The 20,867-nt window shown below is 38.7% G+C and overlaps 1 protein-coding gene across 8 annotated transcripts in view; it reads left to right on the top strand.

Moving 5' to 3' along the window:
* LOC136442486 (breast cancer anti-estrogen resistance protein 3 homolog) overlaps positions 1–20,867 on the top strand; it is a 40,381-nt gene that overhangs the window by 10,798 nt on the left and 8,716 nt on the right. For 4 of the 8 annotated variants that reach the window (XM_066439364.1, XM_066439363.1, XM_066439362.1 and 1 more), the window contains exons 3-5: positions 6,558–6,678; positions 9,697–9,841; positions 18,774–18,801. In XM_066439364.1, coding sequence (XP_066295461.1) covers positions 6,558–6,678; positions 9,697–9,841; positions 18,774–18,801 — 294 coding nt within the window. The other 4 variants (XM_066439368.1, XM_066439367.1, XM_066439369.1 and 1 more) reach the window with 4 other exon arrangements.

Below are 20,867 nucleotides of genomic sequence, written 5' to 3' on the forward strand. Positions count from 1 at the left end.
AAAGTACCTTGGAAAGAGGTGCAGAAGTTGCAGTAATTAGGATGAGGCGTTAAAGACATGGTCATTGAAAAGAGCAAGGGGAATTTCTGGTACAGTTAACCTTTAGTATACTATGACGAGTCTGTTTTGTTGTTTAAAGATTAGAGTTTCATAATGCTAAACTACATTAGGACACAAATGCTATTTCCATTCACCAAGTGCACAAAGATGCTACCAGGTTATTACTTTCTTCAGACACGGATCCTCACATTTGGTAGTCGACCATGGATGACTTTAAAAGTCTGGAAGACTTCTTGTTATTCCAATTAAAAGGGAATTCTAGCCTTCCTTCCTTCCTCCACATATGGGGCCAACAATGCAAAACCACTGGGGTGTTCAATGTTGACAATACTGAAAAGACAACAGCAGGCCAAATGCGATCAATCAACCCAGTTTGATTGACAGCTAGACTATTATGGTTTGCATAGTGTGCTTTGTAGGGGGTGGAGCAGAAAAGTATTAGAGGCTGGCTGGCCAATATTTGAAAAAATTTCAATCATGTCTTTTGGTCAAGGTGCTGTCATTTTAAAGTAGAGCCCAGCATAGAGACCCAGAGCTGCAAAGGTCTAACACTGTATTAGGGCAGAGTGCAGGAAAGGGGGCAAATATTTCCAGACCTGGTCCCTGTTCCCATGGTCTTGTAAGGCATGTTGAGAGAATGAAGTCAGCCTTCATAGACAGGCAAAGAAGACTAGCCTTTGAGGTAAGTGTGTTGGTGGTGGTGTTGTCAACTACATGTAGATTAAAAATTTGAAAGAAACCACAATTTGTGTTTGAATTGTGACCAAATTGTGGTTTAACAGTCCATATTCCTTCATAATTCATTGTAGACTTTTCTACATGTGCAATATGCCATCTATTGTGGACATTCAGTCAAGAAAAGAAGTGTTTATCAGTGTCGGAAACTTATCCTGACATTCCTTTCCATAATTTGCCAGCCAGGGATCAATGCTTGAGTTCCAGGTATTTTTATCATCCCAGCAATTGTCTCTGTCTTTGTGCAACTTTTCCCCCATTATTTCTCGGGATGTCACCAAGCCTATTCAGCCCGATGAAAACAAAAATTCCTGCTCTTTGTGAGGTTGAAACAGAATGCCATGGTCAATGTTATGGGGGTGACGACCCATAGAATCGTGTCAAAAGTCTTTTGTGGCCCCCGAAGTTCAAAGAGCTCCCCAAGATGAACAACAGATAAATCAGGGTAATAGCAGTGGCAGGAAGTCAATGGGAATGTTTTGGGTTGCTGGTGAAGGTCATGGTTAAGATGTGACATCGTGATAAGTGGTGGAGTTCATGATCAGCTGCAGTCAGAGGATACAAAGAAGATGTCACAGATTTATTAGTGAGCTGTGGTCAACCACTGTGACAGTGAACTTGTGCGGTCACCCTTGATATGGGGATGCGAGGTCTGATTACGGGAGAGGAAGAAATGACACAGTATATGGCAGATGGCATTCAGGACTGAGGGGGAATTTCCTCAGTCAAGTTCATGTACAAGTCCAGGACATGAAACTCTTCTTTGTACAGTAGGGACATTCAAGCATGCTGTTTTGGTCACACAAACTTTTTTCTTCCATGGATTGTTTTCATCAGAAAACCTTAAAAGAGATCCAAGAGTAAAGAAAAGTTTACCTTGTTTTTCTATTCTATGAAGAGTGCATATGACGAGTGCATTCTTTTCTAGGTCTATAACAATTATGACACGGAAGGTAGCATAATCTTTATCATGCTGAAGGAAGCTACCTTAACAGAAAGAAGAAGAAGACACATTCTCTCATTTTGCAGCCAGTGCCTTTACAAAGTACTCGCATATCTCAATTTGTTACAACTCAGAACCAGGATGTGACTATTGTTGCACATCATTGGTTGACATTCAAAAGGAGTAAAAATGCTCAGCCTTTACTTTAACAAGTAGGCCAGTAGAGCACGTAAATGTCATCCGTAAAATCAGGCTTGTGTGTTTGTAGGTTGAAAACATTTGGCAGCAGCCTCATTACTAGTTTGAGGGGATCACGACAACACTTTAACGACTCTCTAAAATGTGTTCCCTCTGCCAGAAGGTGGTAGTTAGCAGGTTGGGTATTTTTACCTGGGTCAGAGGTGGTTCAAGGCAGTTAGGCAGGGCTGGCACACATGGGAGATATAGGGCAGGGCCATGTGGACTTGTGGTGAGAGTAGAAACACTTCAAAGTTCAAAGTGAAAAGAAGATTTTATAGCTGAAAAGTTCATCTTTTTAGATGGAAACTAAATTAATCAAGTGTAGCTTTGATATATACTCAACTAGGTGTTATATCAAACAGATCTGAAAAGGAATGTGTACTGAAGTTCTCAATAATTATAAAGGAAAGTTGTAAGTTTTATGGAATGTATAACTAATGGCATTCATTTTGAGAGATAGAGATGATGTCAAGCAAATGGTATGTCCAGAGAGTTGCTTTTCTTCTAAATTTGGTGGGAGAAAGGTTTGAAGGTATTACACAACTGTTTGACATATGTGAGCTGAAAGTTAAGAGGACGGTACAGAATTGTCAGAGTGGCGACACTTCTGTCATCTCTCACACAGTTGTTACAGCAGCTAGGCTTACAAAACACACTTCGAGTCTCTTCAAAAGTTAAAGTCTGCAGGATTATAAGCTGAGCAGTCGCTTCATTATTGTCAGCTTCTTTGCACCTGGCAAGTATCAAATGTTATCAGGAATAAAAGGGTCAAATGTGTGGATTAAATGTTTTATCTCTCAAACCCTTGATTTTCTTTTTCTTGAACACTTACTGACTTAATACGTTTGTGAAGGTTAGACATCCAGGTAAACAATATATAAGGAGAAATTCAAACTCTACAACTGGATAAAAATTCGGAGATTTATTTCCTAACTTATTTTACATTACAATGTCGTTTATGCATGACTGTGTGATTTGCCATGTAAAAAACGGTTTTTCTAGTTATTGTATATAAGTACTGGTTCGTTCTGCTAGTTCACTTTAGTGACGCTGAAGAAGAGTGATGGATGTCACTCGAAACGTCCGGAAATAAATCTCCGAATTTTTATCCAGTTGTAGAGTTTGAATTTCTCCTTACTTACTGACTTAGTTTATTTGTCTCCCTTTCCAAAAGCCCTACCACTAGTTGTCATTAGGACAGGATCACAGTTTAATTTTTTTCTAAAATACTGTGTTTTTCTTCCTGTAAATAGCTCCTCACAAAGCTTTTAGCCATGTCCCCACAGACATGTATAATCCACCCATAAAACCCTGGCATACTTGTGCCTTGCCCCTTCACCCTGATCCCATCCACATGGAAAACACAAGGCTTTTCACAAGGCAGAAGAAAAACCAACACTGGATGGTCTTCAAACAGGGCTGTGTGAGGTGGGAACTGGCAAATAGGTGTGAATAGTGGGCTGGCATTTTGTAAAGGCACCCCACATAAGTTTATTGACTCATCTAGAGACCATATTGTACAGTTGACTGACTTGAAGATTCTTTTCAAAAACACAAACTTGTCTTTTCATTCCCTTTTGTAGGTTATAAACTCTCATCATTTCAGAACAAGAAATAAATATTGTACATAGAACAATGATTTGTTAGACATAATTGACTGATTATTGTGCCAGCTGGATTAACTTTCTTTTCAGGCAGTGTGATTGACCAAGGACATCATATAGACTGCTTGGATTGACCAATTACTACGTAATCTGCCCAATTAGTTTCACAGTGTATCAAACTGTTCTTCAGAACTGGGAAAGTTCTGGAAATGCCAAAGGAAGTAGACCACAAACTTTGTGTTGTCCATGTCAACTTGTTACCGAACCTTTCTTTGTGGCTTGTGTACGGAGTTAATTTGTTTACAGATTTGCAGGAGGTAGAAACATGTCAAGTATGTAGGGAATTTTAAGCTTTTGAACGAAGGTTTACCAGTTGTGCATATAATGACTGTTGATTGAAACATGGACTTGGCATCTTGCTATTTGGAAGTACATTTTTGTATAGTTAATTCTCATTTTTCTCTAATAGCTACATGCACCAGGCAAATTGAATATGAAGACTGTGATTTGAGGACAAGATAGGGACATGCTCCATGCAGACCATGCTAGTTACTAGTATCATATTTCACATGTCTTTGAGCTTAGTCTGCAGTTAGCAGCTGGACATGCAAACAATTTGTGAAGTGCCTCATATTCAGTAGAGTTTGCCTATCAAATACTTTAAGTTTAAGTTTAATGGCAGCAAAGTGCTAACAACATGTGGCTTCCACATTCTCTGCATGTCACATCCTGATTATACATGGATCTGCCCACTTAGGCCATTTACAAATGTACCTAGTAGCTGTAAACAAACCATCACGCTGTAAACAAGTGAAAGTGTAAACAAGTGAAAGTGTAAACAAGTGAAAGTGTAAACAAGTGAAAGTGTAAACAAGTGAAAGTATAAACAACAAACAAGAAACATTGTTGACAGACAGCTCAAAGCAGTTCTTGGAAAGTCTAATCAAAATTTGATATAACATTTTAGATACAGAAAACATCAATCCAAAACAAGACATCGGCAACACTTTTCCTGCAGAAAAACATATTTCTTGAAGATGTATAGATTTTCTGTACCTTCTCCCCTGACTTTGCTAGCAACGTGTAATATCAACATGACCAGTTGCCTTTACTGCTAACCTGGGATTTCCCTTCCATCAATGGCGGATTATCCAGGCTATTTAGATGGGCTCAGATATTCATAGGAGATTAATCAATGATGTTTTTTGACCAAACAGAAAACTTGGACATGTGTTGACCAACTTTAGTTTGAATGATGAAGTCAACTCCTTTGGGTGCCTCTGTTTTTCTTCACTCTCAAAAGAGATGTCCTCATTCATTCAGTCTTCCCAGCGATAAAACATGTTATGTAAACAGGAGACATCTGCAAATAGATTCTCCTTTTTGTTCCAGTGTCCTGGTAAAAGCCTTCTGTCATGGTTTTATCATAAAGCTGAGTGCTTTCTCAGGTTCAAAAGACCACTTAGCCAGATGGTACCAGATGTGTTGGATGGGGGTAGTGCTTCATACTGTGTTATGAACCTTTGATTGCATAACCTTGTGTGCACTTGTACACGTATTGTCGAAGTAGGCAACAATTTTGCTGCAAACTAATTACAATGTACTTAAACTACCTTTTGATTTCTGATATGATATCTATAAAACACCTAAAACAAATATTAGCTCAATACTTTCTCACATAGTTCATATACATGACACCTCATTTGCAGTGGTCCGTATGACTCTTTGTTGAATGGTCATTTTCTATTCACATGCTGATCAGAAATTTGTGGGTTAGAAAATTGAGTACTTGGAGAGCCATAACACAGCTTGACAATTCCCTTTGGAATACACAAGTTTAGAATTTCAACTTCATTCTTTTCTGAAAATTACATGTAGAATATTTGACGTAACTCAACTCTAATTCTTTGCATGAACTACAGTTTTTAAAACGTTTCGTTTGTTTCATTGTCATTTGAATAATACTTTTACATTGTGCATCATATATCTATATAATTATAAAACCATGGGTCACACAAATCAAATTTTGGTCGCTGTACGGTCACTCAACGATTACCATCTAGTGGAAAGAGGGCCTTACTCTCAGGCTATGGTACATGCATTTTGACAGTTGAGGCTGTCTGAGGTTTCACCTTCCCACTCTCACCTTTCCCGACCACCTGTGCTTGTTTGCCCTGTAAAAGCCCTGAGTGCAGAAGAGACACACATGTGCAGCGGAGCATCAGATGTTCCCTATCCACAGGTTACGGGGATTAGGCTCAGACAGTGCTGGATTATGTAGGGATTACACACTGGGACATGGACATGAAACTTGATCCAAGCTGGATTTTACCTTTACCAATTCCAGGGAAAGACATTAATCCCTACAGTGTTACCATTTAAATGCCCCATACTGATGTTCATGTAACTGTTTTATGGTATGTAATCCACGGTAGATCCATATTTGGTGCATAGATTATAATAAATCTTTTGTTTAATGATGCCCTGTCTTTTTATAATCCCCAAAGCAGATGTACATACAACGTTGTATTTTCTAGTAATGATGTTTATCAAGTGTGTTTTACTTGTTATCTGGAAAGACAATTGAACAATGTAATGAGAGTTTTGGCAGGATAAGACAACAATTTAGAGAACAGCTGATAAAACCTAACAAAGTCAATGTATCAACATTTTTGGAATGGCTACCAAACCGAGATGGAAGAATTAGCTGGAGAGTCAGATTTGATAATACAAATACATATACACGGAACCATTCTTCTTTATTTGTTAGTACCTCATACAGGTGAGACCTTCGTTGTTTTCCTTGTTTGTTTGTGCCTTTGTTTGCACTCAAAATTGGTCTTTTCGGCCACCAGGACTCTTCATAGATGTTGAGTTGGGATGAACGTCAAGGGGTCATTTGGCAATGCTTGGTCACATAGATGACTCAAAATAATATCAAAATAATATCAATTCTTGTGTTTTGTACCGTGCAGTCCTTGCTGGTCCTGTCAGAGGCTGACATTAAGAACCTGGGAGTGAACAACGGCGGCCACCGCGCCAGCATCGTGTCCAGCCTCTTCCTCATCAAGCACCAGAACAGGAGACGATCCAGAGGTAAAGGCGGTAAAATTTCTATCCTTGTTAGCTGACTTTTTTAGAGGCTGGCCAAACCTACAGTTGAAACTATTACACCAGACTGTAAAGGGCAATAAAAACATTTGGATTTTATATCACCCATCCCATGTTAAACCATATAATGCATATTAGGAGCACCAGGTTCAAAATCAATTCATCAGATGGTCTCTGAAATATCTCAGGTATTTTTTCTCTGCAACGGTAAATATTCCTGGGAGGTCAACAGCAGCATTGCAAATCCACCAAAACTTGGCTTCTAAAAGATCCTAAAATGATATAAAGGATCAAGGTAGGAAACAACCATGACTGATTACTAGTGTTGTACCTGACTTCCAATTTGTTCCAAAAACCATCTTATTTAAAACTACAAATTGCAAATTACTACCGGTAGCAGCATTAGCAGCAATCCTGGGGGATTAAAAAAAGCAGACAGACAGTGGGAAAATTTTGAAAGTGTGGGAAATATTCCAAGGAAATCCCCATGGAATGTGGAAGAGGAGACAGCCAGAAATGTGGTGACCGTAAGATCTAAGGGTTGTCATAGTTTGTCTTTAAGTCGTCATCACCTATCCTGGAGGGACCTCCTCTCAGAGGAAGTGCTGTATCTAGCGTTTCCTTGACTCAATTAATTCTGGGGATGCTTCTTAGAAAACGGTAACAGAAAATGGTTTCGAAATGTCAAGTTTCCACTTGTATCTGTCATTCAAAGTTTCTATTACATCACCAGTAGGACAATAGTGCATCTACTTTGAATAAGGCTGTTATAATCTTTTGGTACAAATTGAAGGGGAAAAGTCTCTTCTTAAAATGTCACATTCTTTTATGGGATAATCCTGTGATGTCACAAATCACAGTTATCATCTGTATTTCTTCAATCTTCCGCTGGTATTCTGCAGTTTTAGCCTCCTCATATACCGGATGTTTTAAATCTTTAACATTCCTTGATTTGTAATTGGAATGTGCTGCCCAACCCTTTCAGCTTCCTAAGCCAAGTGTTTGTAAGATCTGTTTTACAGTGTTGTTTCTTAATGTACTGATGTTGCTTTACATCACACAAATCTAGCCCACACATCATTTCTAGTAATAAAGTTTAAGTATAAACAAGAACTTTGCATGTGCTATGTAAAGAATTATTTAATAGATGATTTGTTGTACTTGAGATTGTATACATTCTTCAAATATTTTACCCTACCAACACCTGCGCCAGAGCTACCCTTTGAGAGCTGTCTGAAGCTCCAGGTGCCAGTGCTCCAAGGACAATATGGCCTTGAACTTGGCACAACAAATGTGACCCTTCCGTGATAATCCTCCTTAACAATCTGAACTATTTGTAGTAGAATGTTTGTACTTTCTCTGTCAGCACTTCCTTGAAAAAACAGACAATTGACAGCAGCTTTACCGATCGTTTTCCTGCAGTACCTCAGTTTTTCACTAGGCGGTGTTCATGTACTGTACTGGAGCCTGACTTAGAATTTTTTTCTTCTAAGTTTCCAAAAAGCAAAACTATCTACCGCCCTACCGCATTGAAAATACATCACATATACGTCTATACTGAAAATAGAATCACTTCCAAAAATTTAGGATTATTTCTTTGAAACAAGAAAAAGGATGAGTTAGTTTTATCAAGTTACAAACTTCCTGATGATGTCACAAAGGAAGTGACCAATGACAGTCCATGTGGGATGGGTGGTCCTAAGGCTGCCCACAGGTAGTCGTATCCCACGAGACTTTGCCATCATCATTTCCAGATCCAAAGGAAGCAATGACAGAATACTCAGATCCTCCCCTTACAGAGGATGTGTAGGAGAAGTCTTGGTTCTGACTTGCAGCCTCCTTTTTGTCTGTAGCATTATTCTTGACACATTAAATCTTGACACAGATGTTTGGTTATGCCTGTGTAGGTTTTCAAAAGTTTATACCCACATATGATTGTTTTGTAAACATTGGAAGCAAAATTCACATTCTGACAAACCCCTTTCAGACCCACCTGGTGGTCCCTCTGCAAAAGTCAGCACATTCCTGGTGTTCAAATCACATCCTTGTCACAACAGTTTGTCCCAACTACTTCCTTTGCACTTTGGCTTTATCAAGGAAAGATCAGAACTTGTTAAACTCTAGAGGAGATAGGTTCTTGATTTGTGGGATCCTTTTTCACAATGACCATTGCTGGTTCAAAGAGAGAGAAGGAGCCTAAAGGTCATTGTGGTCCTTACAGAGGTAAATTGCTGCTGATTTTGGTCTTATACATACCTTTATACCTTTATACAATCTTCAGTCGAGGAAGGCAGCGCATTTACTTGTTGATACCAAGGACATTACTATATAATGTACTTGTTGATACAAGTAACTTTTGGAACAGTGAAGTGAGTCGCTGGGCTAATTCTAATACCCTCCAACGTTTTAAGTCTGTCTCTAATATGTCATTCTTTATGTCAAATGAACCTTGCAATTTGAGTAGATATTTTGTAATATAAGATAGTAGGACCAGGTAAGCCAGGAGAGAATGTTGTTGTTGGCACCACTAAAACTACCGTAAAAAGACTAATTAGTGAAAAAAAGAAAGATGTTGGTAAAGTAAAGGTTTGGAAAAATATGCCATCCCATCTTTTCATTTGCCATCTCTACTACAAATGTTATGTTTAGCTTTGTTCATCTAGTTTAAAAGAGTTACAAAATGCCCTGACCTATTTAATTTGCTTCTGTTTATTCTAAAGTACTATTTTGGGTTGGAATGTGTCGCCTTATTGGTATAACAGTGTCCTTGGCACAGTTATATTATCTTACAGATTTTCTTTGCATGAAAAGCTGTTCGCTACTATTTTTTTATAACCTGAATTGCTTTGCAATTATTTTACCATCCGTTCCAACAGTTGTACGACCCTGTACTGATCCTTCACAGCCCAGGCCTGCTGTAGCCATGGGATTTTCCCCCAGTGTCACATGTCAGCAGTACCTGTGCCCACTCAACCAAGACTTGTTTTCTTTGTGCCCTGCCAGATATTTACAAGATGCACTCGAGCACCCTCCCCAGGGCCCTGCCGTCCAATCAGAACTTCCTGCTGCCATCACATGACCTGAAGATAAGGCGAGCTAATGGCACCCTGCTGGCGCAGCGCAGGCAGGGTGGGAGTTTGAAAGAAAAGTAAGTCGGACTGTTTGCTGAGATCTTACGACTTGTAACAGGTGTCGGGCACTGTTCTAAACAGTCAGTAAGGAAGGGATACTATCTTAGGAACCTTCAAGATTTGTTGTTTAGTACAGTGCATTTGGAAAAGTGGAATCTTTGGACCATATGGAGCCAGCTTTGTTGTGTTAAGCTGAAGGTAAGTGATCATTATTACTTTACATACTGTTACATATTAACCATTCGTTTGTAGCTACAATCTAAGGCTTGACCTATGAGAATAATGTATGTTTTAACTCCAGACCTTGAGGTAGTCTTATGTATGTTGCAAAAATTCAAGTTGTCCCTGTAATTTGGGTGGTCTGCTAAAGAACAGTCTCCGTCCAAGACAGCCTGTCTAGTCCATTATACATAAGGAGACATGCCCTGTGTCTTGTGTTTCCATTAAGACGCTGCAGTCAGGAAGTCCGATAGAAGTAGGAAGGAAACATTCTTGCTGAATGGGGCTATTACAAAGTGTGACTAAAGCGAGGTCACTGCAATTTGTAGTGGGCCATGGGAAGGCTACAGGGTGTCTCAGGTTTGAAATTGTAGTGTTAGTTTTACACAAGGGGAACCAAAGTGTTTGCACTAGAGCACAGGTGTAACCTGTACTTGTACAAACAGTGATGGGATTCTGTTGCAACAAACAGTTTCATAATGCAGGGATAGGTTTAAATGGAGGGGGAGGGGTGAAATGGTGGTCTTAATTATGTCAACAAAAGTCCTACTGTGAGGCTGTTTTGATAGTGATTGACAGAAAGAAGGCAACCTGTGAAGGAATATCTAATGCCCAAGTTAGGGTTGAACATTTGCTACAACAACGTTCCTGCGTCAGATTGTTCAGGTGACAGACTAAATTTCTGAAAGTTTTTTCAAAATCTTGCTTATAAACAAGAACGTTTTGTCATATGTTATATCGACATTGTACTAATTGTTTCCTGCCAGTAGACATAATCTGAAGATGTAATCCCCAAACATGTGTCATGACCTTGTGTGACCCCATGACATCACTAATGATGTGTAAGCCTGTCTCAGGAGAGGAAATATCTCACCTATATATGACCATAAAAGGAAACATGTCACAACCTCAAGGCTTCCATGAAACAACAGGCTTCATGTAGATCTATCATATTCTGGTACAAAGGACTACAAGTCTTGCATGGAGTCTAAATATTTTGAAACTCCCAGACTGTCGTGAAGCTCCACTAAAGCTGAACCAGAGAATGTTACATTGATTAGCCTAAATATCATTAGGGAGAGGTCTGCACCTTGTCACTAGCCATATGGCATGCGTGTTCACTGTTAAATGTAATAAACTGTGCCTTACTAATTAACCTGGAAGAGCGAAATCACTCTTATCCCTGTATCCTGATGTTTAGCAGAACTGCTAAAAATTTAAGGGTTAATAGTTTACACAGGGTAACCCTGGTACTCTCCAAAACACTGAGATGTAACCCATATGGCCCGGCCTTTCTCCCTGTTTCCTTGACTGTTAGTCCCCGCTTGTGCATTTGGGTCACAGTTTTGAGGGAAAGTATGTGCGATATTTGCCACTGGCCTGAAGGTCATCAGATAAGGGGAAAGGGCCGAACCACAAATTGTTGTGGGTGAGAGTGGCCTCCAAAGGAGATAACACTTGATAAGATTCCAAACTGCAGTTATCGAATTTTACTTAAAACACATCTTAACATATAATCCGTTATTACACAAGATTGATTTTCTGTGAGAGCAAAACCTTGCAATTAGAAAATTTAATGTAGTTTGATATACATGTATCATGCAATTACTAGTAACCTAAGGTTCTTGTATATACATGTATATGAAATTCAGTAAGGTACACACTTTCGAGAAGACAAATTTGTTGCCAATGCCACATAAAATTGCCTGAAGTTTCTATTGATATAACATTTCAAAACCCATGCACTGAACTCAAATTTTGTTTGGGAAGCTACATTTTAACCTCAACTTGTCCTCAAGGGAAGTTATTCCCCCTCCTGTGAAAGTTTCTATCAGCACTTGTCATTATCAAGTCCAAGGTCTGTCTTCACTTTATAGAAAATTCCTTAGATTGCTGGATTAGTTCAGATAAGGACATGGAAAAAGAATTATATACAGCAGATGAAAGTGGAAACAGGTGTAGGCATTCCCTTTTTGTCATCAGAAAGTTATTTTTCTGACAGACGTCAGTTCCTTGCTGAGGAAGGAAGAAGGGTGAATGATACCTTCAGACCACCAAACTGTGCTATTTTGTATCTAAGCAAACCCTGTGTATCCTTCAGTCCTCGAGGGAAGTTTTTTTAGATCAATGGGCAAGTGGACTGTCTATCATTATTTCGTGTGATCTTTTCTAACAAATATTTCTTCTACCATGCAGTGCTATTATACTTGTGCTAGTATTTCAGTATGAGATTTTTATTTGAAACATAAAGACTGATGAAGGTTAGACATCCAGGTAATAAGATATGCCCAAAATGGTTACTCAAGCAACTGGTGTTAAGTTGTATGAGATTTTTTCTTGATTCTGCTCTTGATTGTAATGTCCAATGACCTGTAATTCCCCCATATCCTGTACTGTTGTAGTTCACATTCAACAGGACCCCCTGCCATACTGCCCTTTTGTCATTGCTACCACACCTACATTTAACAGGTTAACCTCCCCACCACACCCAAGCTAAGCACAATGTGCATATCAAATCAACCACACCTTTTGTTATACCTGCATGAATGATTGACAGCTGAAAGGGACAACAGTCAGGTCAGTTCAGCCATGGATGTGACAACATGTTCTTTTCCTTCAACTTTTGATATATGTTCACTCATGCAAGAGGTTTGCTGTCAAAGTTGTATATAATGTAGGTTACCTGGAACTGCTCCATACAGTGTTTTGGGAGAAATGAAATTACACTCCAAGTTCATCTGACCTTTTGACACAGGCAGCTATAGCCTGACGCGTGTTTGTTTTACACCAGACTCTGACTCTCAGGTAGCAGGACGTTCCATTGTGCTTCTTCACTCAGCATGTAGGCCCATTGTTTAGTACATATTGCCTTCCATAATAAAAAATAAAACTCAAAGTCAAGGTATAGAAAAAAGTGTGCATTTATAATTGCTTTCAATCCCCAAAGTAGTTTGAGCGAGATGTTATCCAGGGGGGAAAATGAGTGTTTTAGTATTCTTATTGGTTCCTACCAAAAGAGTACAAGACAAACAGAACTCTATCGTCATTATTATGGCAAAGGTATTCTAGTCACAACTTCTCCCATAACCTCTGACCTAGTAAAGCCTTATAATCCATTACTCTGAGCTCCTCTTGTGTACAGCCTCTTCCATGGCTGCATGATTGGACAATATATTATGTTGTCTGGATGATATTTGATTTGATTTATTTATTGTGCACTCCTATCATCCCCAGGGGGTCTACATATTTATTTCGTACATTTGTTATGGCCCTTGAAAGTCCTTGAAATGGCAGAGAATCCATCCAGCAACTGGACTGCCTAAAGCCCTAAAATGCAGGAGATTACCTGTGAAATGGGAGACTTGACAGGCTAAGTATGTTTAACTTGGCTGACCTTGTGATGTCACACATATGTTTTGAGGTGACCTATTTCTACACCTGTGTCTCCTCCCATATGCAACTCATTTGCATAAACTAGATAAACCATTGTGACAGGTGTGAAAGCTATTACAACTATAGTATTAAAAAGCAAAAACTAAACCATAAGTCATTGCTTATTATATTCCTTTCAAATTCAATGATTAATTAACACTTTTTCTTTTTTTATATGGCATTTCCTCTCTCGCTCTGAGAGGAAAATTAGATATTTTGTTAGGAGATATTGTCTTCTCTGGGTAAATCTGTGTGAGATAATCGCTGCGCTGAAAATAAACATATCTAGATCCAAATCTAGCCCCTCTGTCCTTGCTCTAATTTCCTTCCTGTTGGTAATTCTGTTTTGAAAAAAAAAGATCACCACCCGGAACCTTTTAATCCCCCCTACAGGTGTACAGGAATGGTTTAGCCCTTCCTGGACCCTTCAGACCAGCCCTTCCCTTTGTCGTTATAAAACAGGTTCCGCAGGTTCGTTTGCAACTGATTAGTTTAGTGTTTTGGCGGCGTCAGAGGCTGTGCGACATCATTCAATTGTCTCTACCGGATCAATAGAAGGGTGGTTTACAGCTGTGCTTACTGTACTGGAAGGTGTGTGAAGAGATAGTAGAAAGTGTCTGTTCTCTCCTGGCCCTGTCTTTGCCGAGTGACAACAACTAAAGGTAAGGTCACTAAGGGAAAGTTAGGGGAGGTTTGTGAAGCATGACTGTCTTTTGTTGTTGCATAATAAGCGAGTGGTTGTCAGTGTAATTACAACTGTAGGAAATTTGAAATTGTTTGAGAACCGGAGCTGTTATAGGTACCAGGAACCAGGAGGTATCTTTGTAGTTATCTTATCAGAGTGTAATCTATATCATATACAACATGTTTCAAGGAACCATAAAGGAGTAAGAAAATATTACATTGTCACAGGAATTTGATGAAATGCCAGCACCAATGTTCAGGTTGTATTGTTTTCACAAGTGAACACCAATACAACCATAGGGTGTTGGCAACAATTATCAAGTCCTGGATTATGATTTTACTATGCCATGCATGGATGGTTTTGTTTTGGTTTCCTCGGCTGTCAGACCTAATTTGTATGTCACTTTTGTTGGTTGAAGTAGTCTGCTTATTGGAAGTGTTTTGTACTACTTGATAGCCTATAACTTCCATAATTATGTTCAGTTCCTACAAGGACCTATATAATGTCCTTGGTTCCTATTGAATTAGGAAGTAATTCCACTAGGTGTAGATTTCCAGAAGTGTGTTTGCCTACTGACTCTGTAATCCTATATTTACTTTGCAAAGCAAACTCCCCTCCCTCTCACACCTATCCCTTTATTTACAGTATTAGCACATACTCATCAATGCATTAGTACTTCAGTGTGATGTGCATGACAATGGCCAACCCCACACTTGTGGGTCAATAGGCTATAATACAGTCTCAGGACTGGTCAAGCATTTTCCATGGAAAAAGGTCAACATGCTATATTTCCAAGCTAACATCCTCCTTGCATGTATGTCTAGAACAAGAATGTCAGTAAACTGTTGACAGCTACCATAAAGAACAGGTCCTTGAACTAGGTGGAGACCAGATGAACTTCATTAACTGTAAAAGGAACCCTGAAGCCCAAGTGTCAATCAAAGTTTAAATGACATCAAAAACAGATAAGAAGTTAATGAATGGTTGTACCCAAGGTCTAATGAAGTGGAGTCATCTTCTAAGGAATGTCTAGTTTTAATGAGAACAGAGACAGTAATCCCTAGACAACAATAGTTCTACCCAGATGAATTCAGACAAGATAAAATTTCCATTTGACTTTCCATTAGAGATTCTGGAGAAACATATTTTTCGTCTCTCTCAAAAAATATTCCTGATAGCTTTCCTTATTTTGCTTTGGAGAAAATTGCCTTGAATCATTTTTTTTAAATATATGCATGAGGCTTTAATGTCATAAAAGAAAAGCATATCTTTTCAAATAGTTGTGTATTTATGCACATAATTTCACATACATAGAAGGAGGAATAACTCTTTTGTATTTATAACATAAAATGTTGCCGCTATATCATATACGTTAACCTTGCATTCTGTATAGTTGTTCCCTAAAGTACCATAAAGCAAACCATCTGGAGAAGTGTATTCAAACCAAGCACCATGCCTAATGAAGGACCATACCCACTGTTATACAGTAAGGCACATAATGCTTGGTCACCTAGCAACACACATTATCATAATGCATGTGATTCGTCATGAGTACCACGGTCTAACCTGGGAAGCTTCACTAGGATAAGATTCCGGCGGGATAGCAGGACAGAGCACTTCCATCAGTAGATATAGGTCTGTCTCTTCCGTGAGATGTAAGAGGTTGACGGTGTCAGGATTTTTCTCTGAGAGGATTTGAAAAAAAGTCCTTGTCATTTCCTCAAAGAGTGAGATGTTTCATAGGAGTTCCTTCAATATGGCTTGGTAAGTTCTAAATCATCTTTTGTGCAATGTAGTTGGCACAGCTTTCATTTCTTTTAGGTTTTCTTGATTGCTTTTAATGTGTGTTTGGTCTCACTCTGTTAAAATTGCTAAGTATAAAAATGATGAAAATTTGATTCACAACAAAACTGTAGAAAGCCACCATTTTATGTTTTTTACCTTTAGCAAATTTTAGCAGCAGAGAATATCACTATCAGTTCATCAACAAATGGAAATTTGAATTACCGGTAAAGCATCCCTGAGGGGCCACTTGAGTGGGCATCTAATCTTCGAGAAAATTCATCTGAATCAGTCGGTTATGTCTTTGAGGGGAAGAGAAAATTGCATGACCTGCACCCAACATTTCTTCATTCAGAAAGCCAAAGAAGAAATTTACAGTAAATTTGTCTTAAAAGATAGATGTCGATAGATTTGATGCCGGTAAAATATCAAGCGAAAGTAAAAGTCATGTTTTTGTCATAAATAGTGGATATCCTCCCTCGAGAGAAAATGTATCAAAAACAAAAGGCCTCCCAATCAGACTGTATTGTTATTATAAGCCAAAAAACCATTTGAGGGAGCACTTTGGGACCATCGCAATCATTGTCATGTTATTTGATAAGCTTTCTCTCGAGATTACTCCGGCATTGAACTGAAATAGAAGTGCTAAAAAAGTGGCGTGCACTCATGAGCACTCATGATCTAAGAAGTCATAGGATGTCACGTTGTATTAATGTGAGAAGAAATGTATGGACTGTTCAATATGGTAAACATTTTTCAATCAGCATTTTATATAAATTGAGAATAGATTCAATGCAGGGCTCGAAATAGTGGGTGCATGTGCACCCAGTGCACCCAAAATTGGAGCTGTGCACCTAATTTTTGCCTCTGGGTGCACTGGTGCACCTATGTATTTTTGTAGCCTATAGGGTTAAGGTACTATTGTACACTAGTATACAGAATATTCTTGAAATGTAAGTATACAAAACAGCATGATAACTTTTTGCTGTACTTTATTTAATGTATTATTTGTTTGAAATTTTGAAGTTAGCTATAGAATTACAGATTGAAGTTCTTAAAAAAGGCAGCAGTGTTAAACTTTGTAATTATGTTCTGAAGAACATTCAACTTTATTTTATCTGGTGCACCCAAAATTTTTTCTGTGCACCCAATTTTTTTAGTTGGGTGCACCAGTGCACCTATTCCCAAATATGAATTTCGAGCCCTGCAATGTCACTATTCAGTTGTAACAGTGGGGACCAAGCTCCACTAACTGACCAGTCTAAATGGTCAGGACCTTTTAGCCTAGTGGTTAGCGCGTTGATTTCCCAAGCCGTGTGGATCGGGATAGGTGGGGGTTCTAATCCCGGGAGCGGCATACTCCCGGGATTTTGCACAGTTTAATTTTACAATGTACAGTTGTTAACTTTTTGATAAAAACGAAAAAAATGTCATGCCATATCAAGATATCAAGTAAAGGAATAGCAGAGCAAGAATTCCTTTAGCCTGCTAAAACCTCAGCAGCAGTAGCATACGCATCCAAGTAGTATCCCTCCGTAATGGTCACTTCCTGTGGCTGGAGCTTCCCGATGGACAATTTAACCATCCAGTGAGAGTCTGTGTAATTGAGACCAATGGAACATACAATCTGCCCATTAGGTATGGAGATAACCAGCGGGGCAAAGGAGGCCTAGGTAAGAGGAAATGGCAGGATTAATGAGGCAGGCCTTTACCTGTTGTTAGGAGAGGGGTCTGCTGATTACCCCATCATGATAGGGGTTTTATGTCAGGGTGCTGTTTATAACAAGCGGACATATGGTACCATAAGGTTTGTGGTGTATTATACAGCTATTTGCAGCAAAAGATAATGGTATTTCTGTTGTCTTTTGAAGCCTTATCAGATTGCTATGAAGATGAGAATGACCATATGAATCTGGAGTCATGGATCTGCATGTAAATTAGTGAATTATAGCTGTTGTTATGACCAGTAGATTGTCTTCAGCATAGATACAATATTGCCTACGGTAAGCTTGTCAAAGTGTCATGAAATATATGGTAAGAGAAAATGGTCCTTGGTTCTTCTTTAAAGCAAATAGGACAGGATTGATATTCGTAAAAAAAGATTTATATGATACCCTGGTTGGTAAGTGGTAATGTGTGATCTGACTTTTATGAGTTGACCTTACATCAATCACCGAATCAGATAAATTACTGTGCTTTTATAATTAGTATGAAGGAAATACATTCATTTTATGATAGCCCAGTACATGTCATATCATGGTTATTTGATCCTGGTCGGAGAGTCAACTTACAAACATGAATTCGGAGCTGGAACAGGTTCCATACTTGACCTTAGCATTGCACAGGATGTTGACAACACAACTGGGAGGGTGGCGTACCCCCCAGAAAACATGACGTAAAGGCGTGGCACTGTCACAGTAAATTGCAGCAGTTGACATGAACGCTAACATGCAGTAGGTATCATGTAGACTGAGTTCATGACTTGAAGATGAATGTACGGCTATATTTACCGCCGGTGTCTGTTCTAGGTAACAATCTGCTGCTATATGAAGTCCAAGGGTCAGCAGGCTGTGGTCGGGGCCACACAATATTAGCTGTTAGCGAGTTCTGTGGGAAAACGTGCAATATTCACTGTATTTCAATGTGTACGCCGGGTTGCGTGCCAACAAGCAAGCTTAGACGATTAAGAAGACTATCTGCCATGTTGCGGTCAGCAGCCTCTGTATTAATTTTTCCAAAACCTTGGTACCTTATTTTAGTTCAAGGATAGATTATTTTGTGACATAGTCTGAAGATCACATTTCTAATTCTGTCTCTTCTTTTCTTTGCAGTTTGAAACCATCAAATTACAGCTCTCAGGTAAGGACAAGTTCAATTCTTGAAACCCCCATTGTTATCAGCAATGTTTGTGCTGGGTGTGTTTTGTAAACTTACCCAGAGGATATACCAGTACACATTCTTATGTATGTTTCGGATTAGAGTAGCGCTGATCCTCCTTGTTTGCACTCAATGGATTTGTCTTTTATTCTTGGTGATTATACAACTTGTTAGCCTCAAGTTCTGACTGAGCAAATCTCTCTGGGTTTTGTTTGAGAACTTAACTAAGTCCCGTTCAAGTGACGCGTGTCTGTTGTCACGTTTCTCCAAAAGGCATTTTGATCTTGGATGAATCTGATAGAGGTTCCACAGGAAATTGTTAAAACTTTAAACCACAGAAATTTGCTTTTGACTCAATGCCAGCAAGACAACCTAAATGTACTTCCGTCATCTCTCAACAGTCAACTCTAATCAGACAAAGTCTCCATGTGTACAACTTGATTTGCTACTGTAAAACTGTTGCATGCCTTTAAGATGTGTCAAGATGTGTCATCTGGCTAATTACTCATGCTAAGAGTAATGTAAATTTTGTGCCAGCAATATTTGGAAGAGGTATGACAATCATGCACATAAAAATGTTTCCTTCTCTTGTAATCTTTCATTCACAAATCATCAAGTGAATCTGTGATTTCACAGCACTAGCTTCAAACAGAGTTACTAGTATTTTGAGTTGTTTTGATTCCATACTGATTGCACGAATTATATGTTATGAAACATTCTGGATGAGTTTGTAACATAGCTCTGTCTGGTGTGAAGTGTCAGGGCGTTGCTCTTATCTTGACCTTGCATGTTTAACATTCCTGATGCTTCCAACCATCTGCACCCATCTCTACTGTCCAAGTCATAAATACAAAAGCACCATCATACGTGTCACTGACTGAAAGATAAAATTTAGCAGGAATGATCACACTCTGATAAAAGGGAAAGCTTGTTATGGAAAAAATTGTGTGATATTTTGGCAGATACTGAAGTTGGCCTGTGACATGATGACCGACATACCGACCATATCTACAATGTATTGTAAGGGTCATCATTCCTGCCTGGTAGCTCAAGCCTGGTTAGGTTACCCCTCCGCAATTCCTCATGTGCTAAAAGATTATATTGTCTGATTATAGCAGGCATTATAAACTATCAGTGTTTGGTTCTAAGTATCATGTAGATTGATAGTATGATTATGTACGACAAACTTGTGTATGAATTAATAATGTGCACCGCAGGTCTGATGTGCATTTTCATAATCAAAGCCGATTCATTTACTAGGAATGTAAAGTTTGCCCTTAAAATTGATCAAATCATGCTCCATCAATCGTTTAATGGTCAAACATTAATCACATTTCTTAGACAGTAATCATATATAAAAAAAAGGCCTAAATGTATTGAGCTTTGATGAATTAATTGCTAAAACTGGCACAGCATTTTGTATGCTTCTTACTTTCTTCTAGATATAGGCTGCTATCATCAGTTATGATGAAATTTTGTTTTACCAGTAGTAGTTAAGATTTTAGGAAGGAAAGTTTCGATTAGAAGGGACATGTCATTCCCTTATCTAAATTGTAGTCTGTTCTCTATAAACCCCGTACTTCCAACATGCTTTTAAGAAAATTGTTTCCTTATTCTACAGGGAAATCATCTAAGACATGGTCTTCTTTAGACATGTTAGATATCTAGCAGCATGTTAACACAGAAAACCTAATGACTAAACACCCTTCTAGACCAAACCATGTTTCCATCCGATCTCTCGGGAGAGCATGATGTCATGTGTATTCACCCTGCAGGTTATCTGTTCTTTAGTGAGATAAAGTAAGCGTGTAATTGTGAGTGGCAAACACCATAATCTCCTCCCCACCAACACCGTAATGGTCTGAATTATTCATCACCTGAAACTTGATTACTGAGTATTCGTGCTGCAGAAAAGACTGTCACTAGTAAACATTTAAATCATAATCCTGCCAGCTACTACATTGTATCAATGTTTTCCAGGGCCTTTTATGATCAATTTTTCATTTATTCATTAAGAAAGTTGTTTATTCTTTGACATCATATTATTT

This window comes from Branchiostoma lanceolatum, chromosome 9 (assembly GCF_035083965.1).
Source record: "Branchiostoma lanceolatum isolate klBraLanc5 chromosome 9, klBraLanc5.hap2, whole genome shotgun sequence".
In the NCBI taxonomy this organism is placed as follows: domain Eukaryota; kingdom Metazoa; phylum Chordata; class Leptocardii; order Amphioxiformes; family Branchiostomatidae; genus Branchiostoma; species Branchiostoma lanceolatum.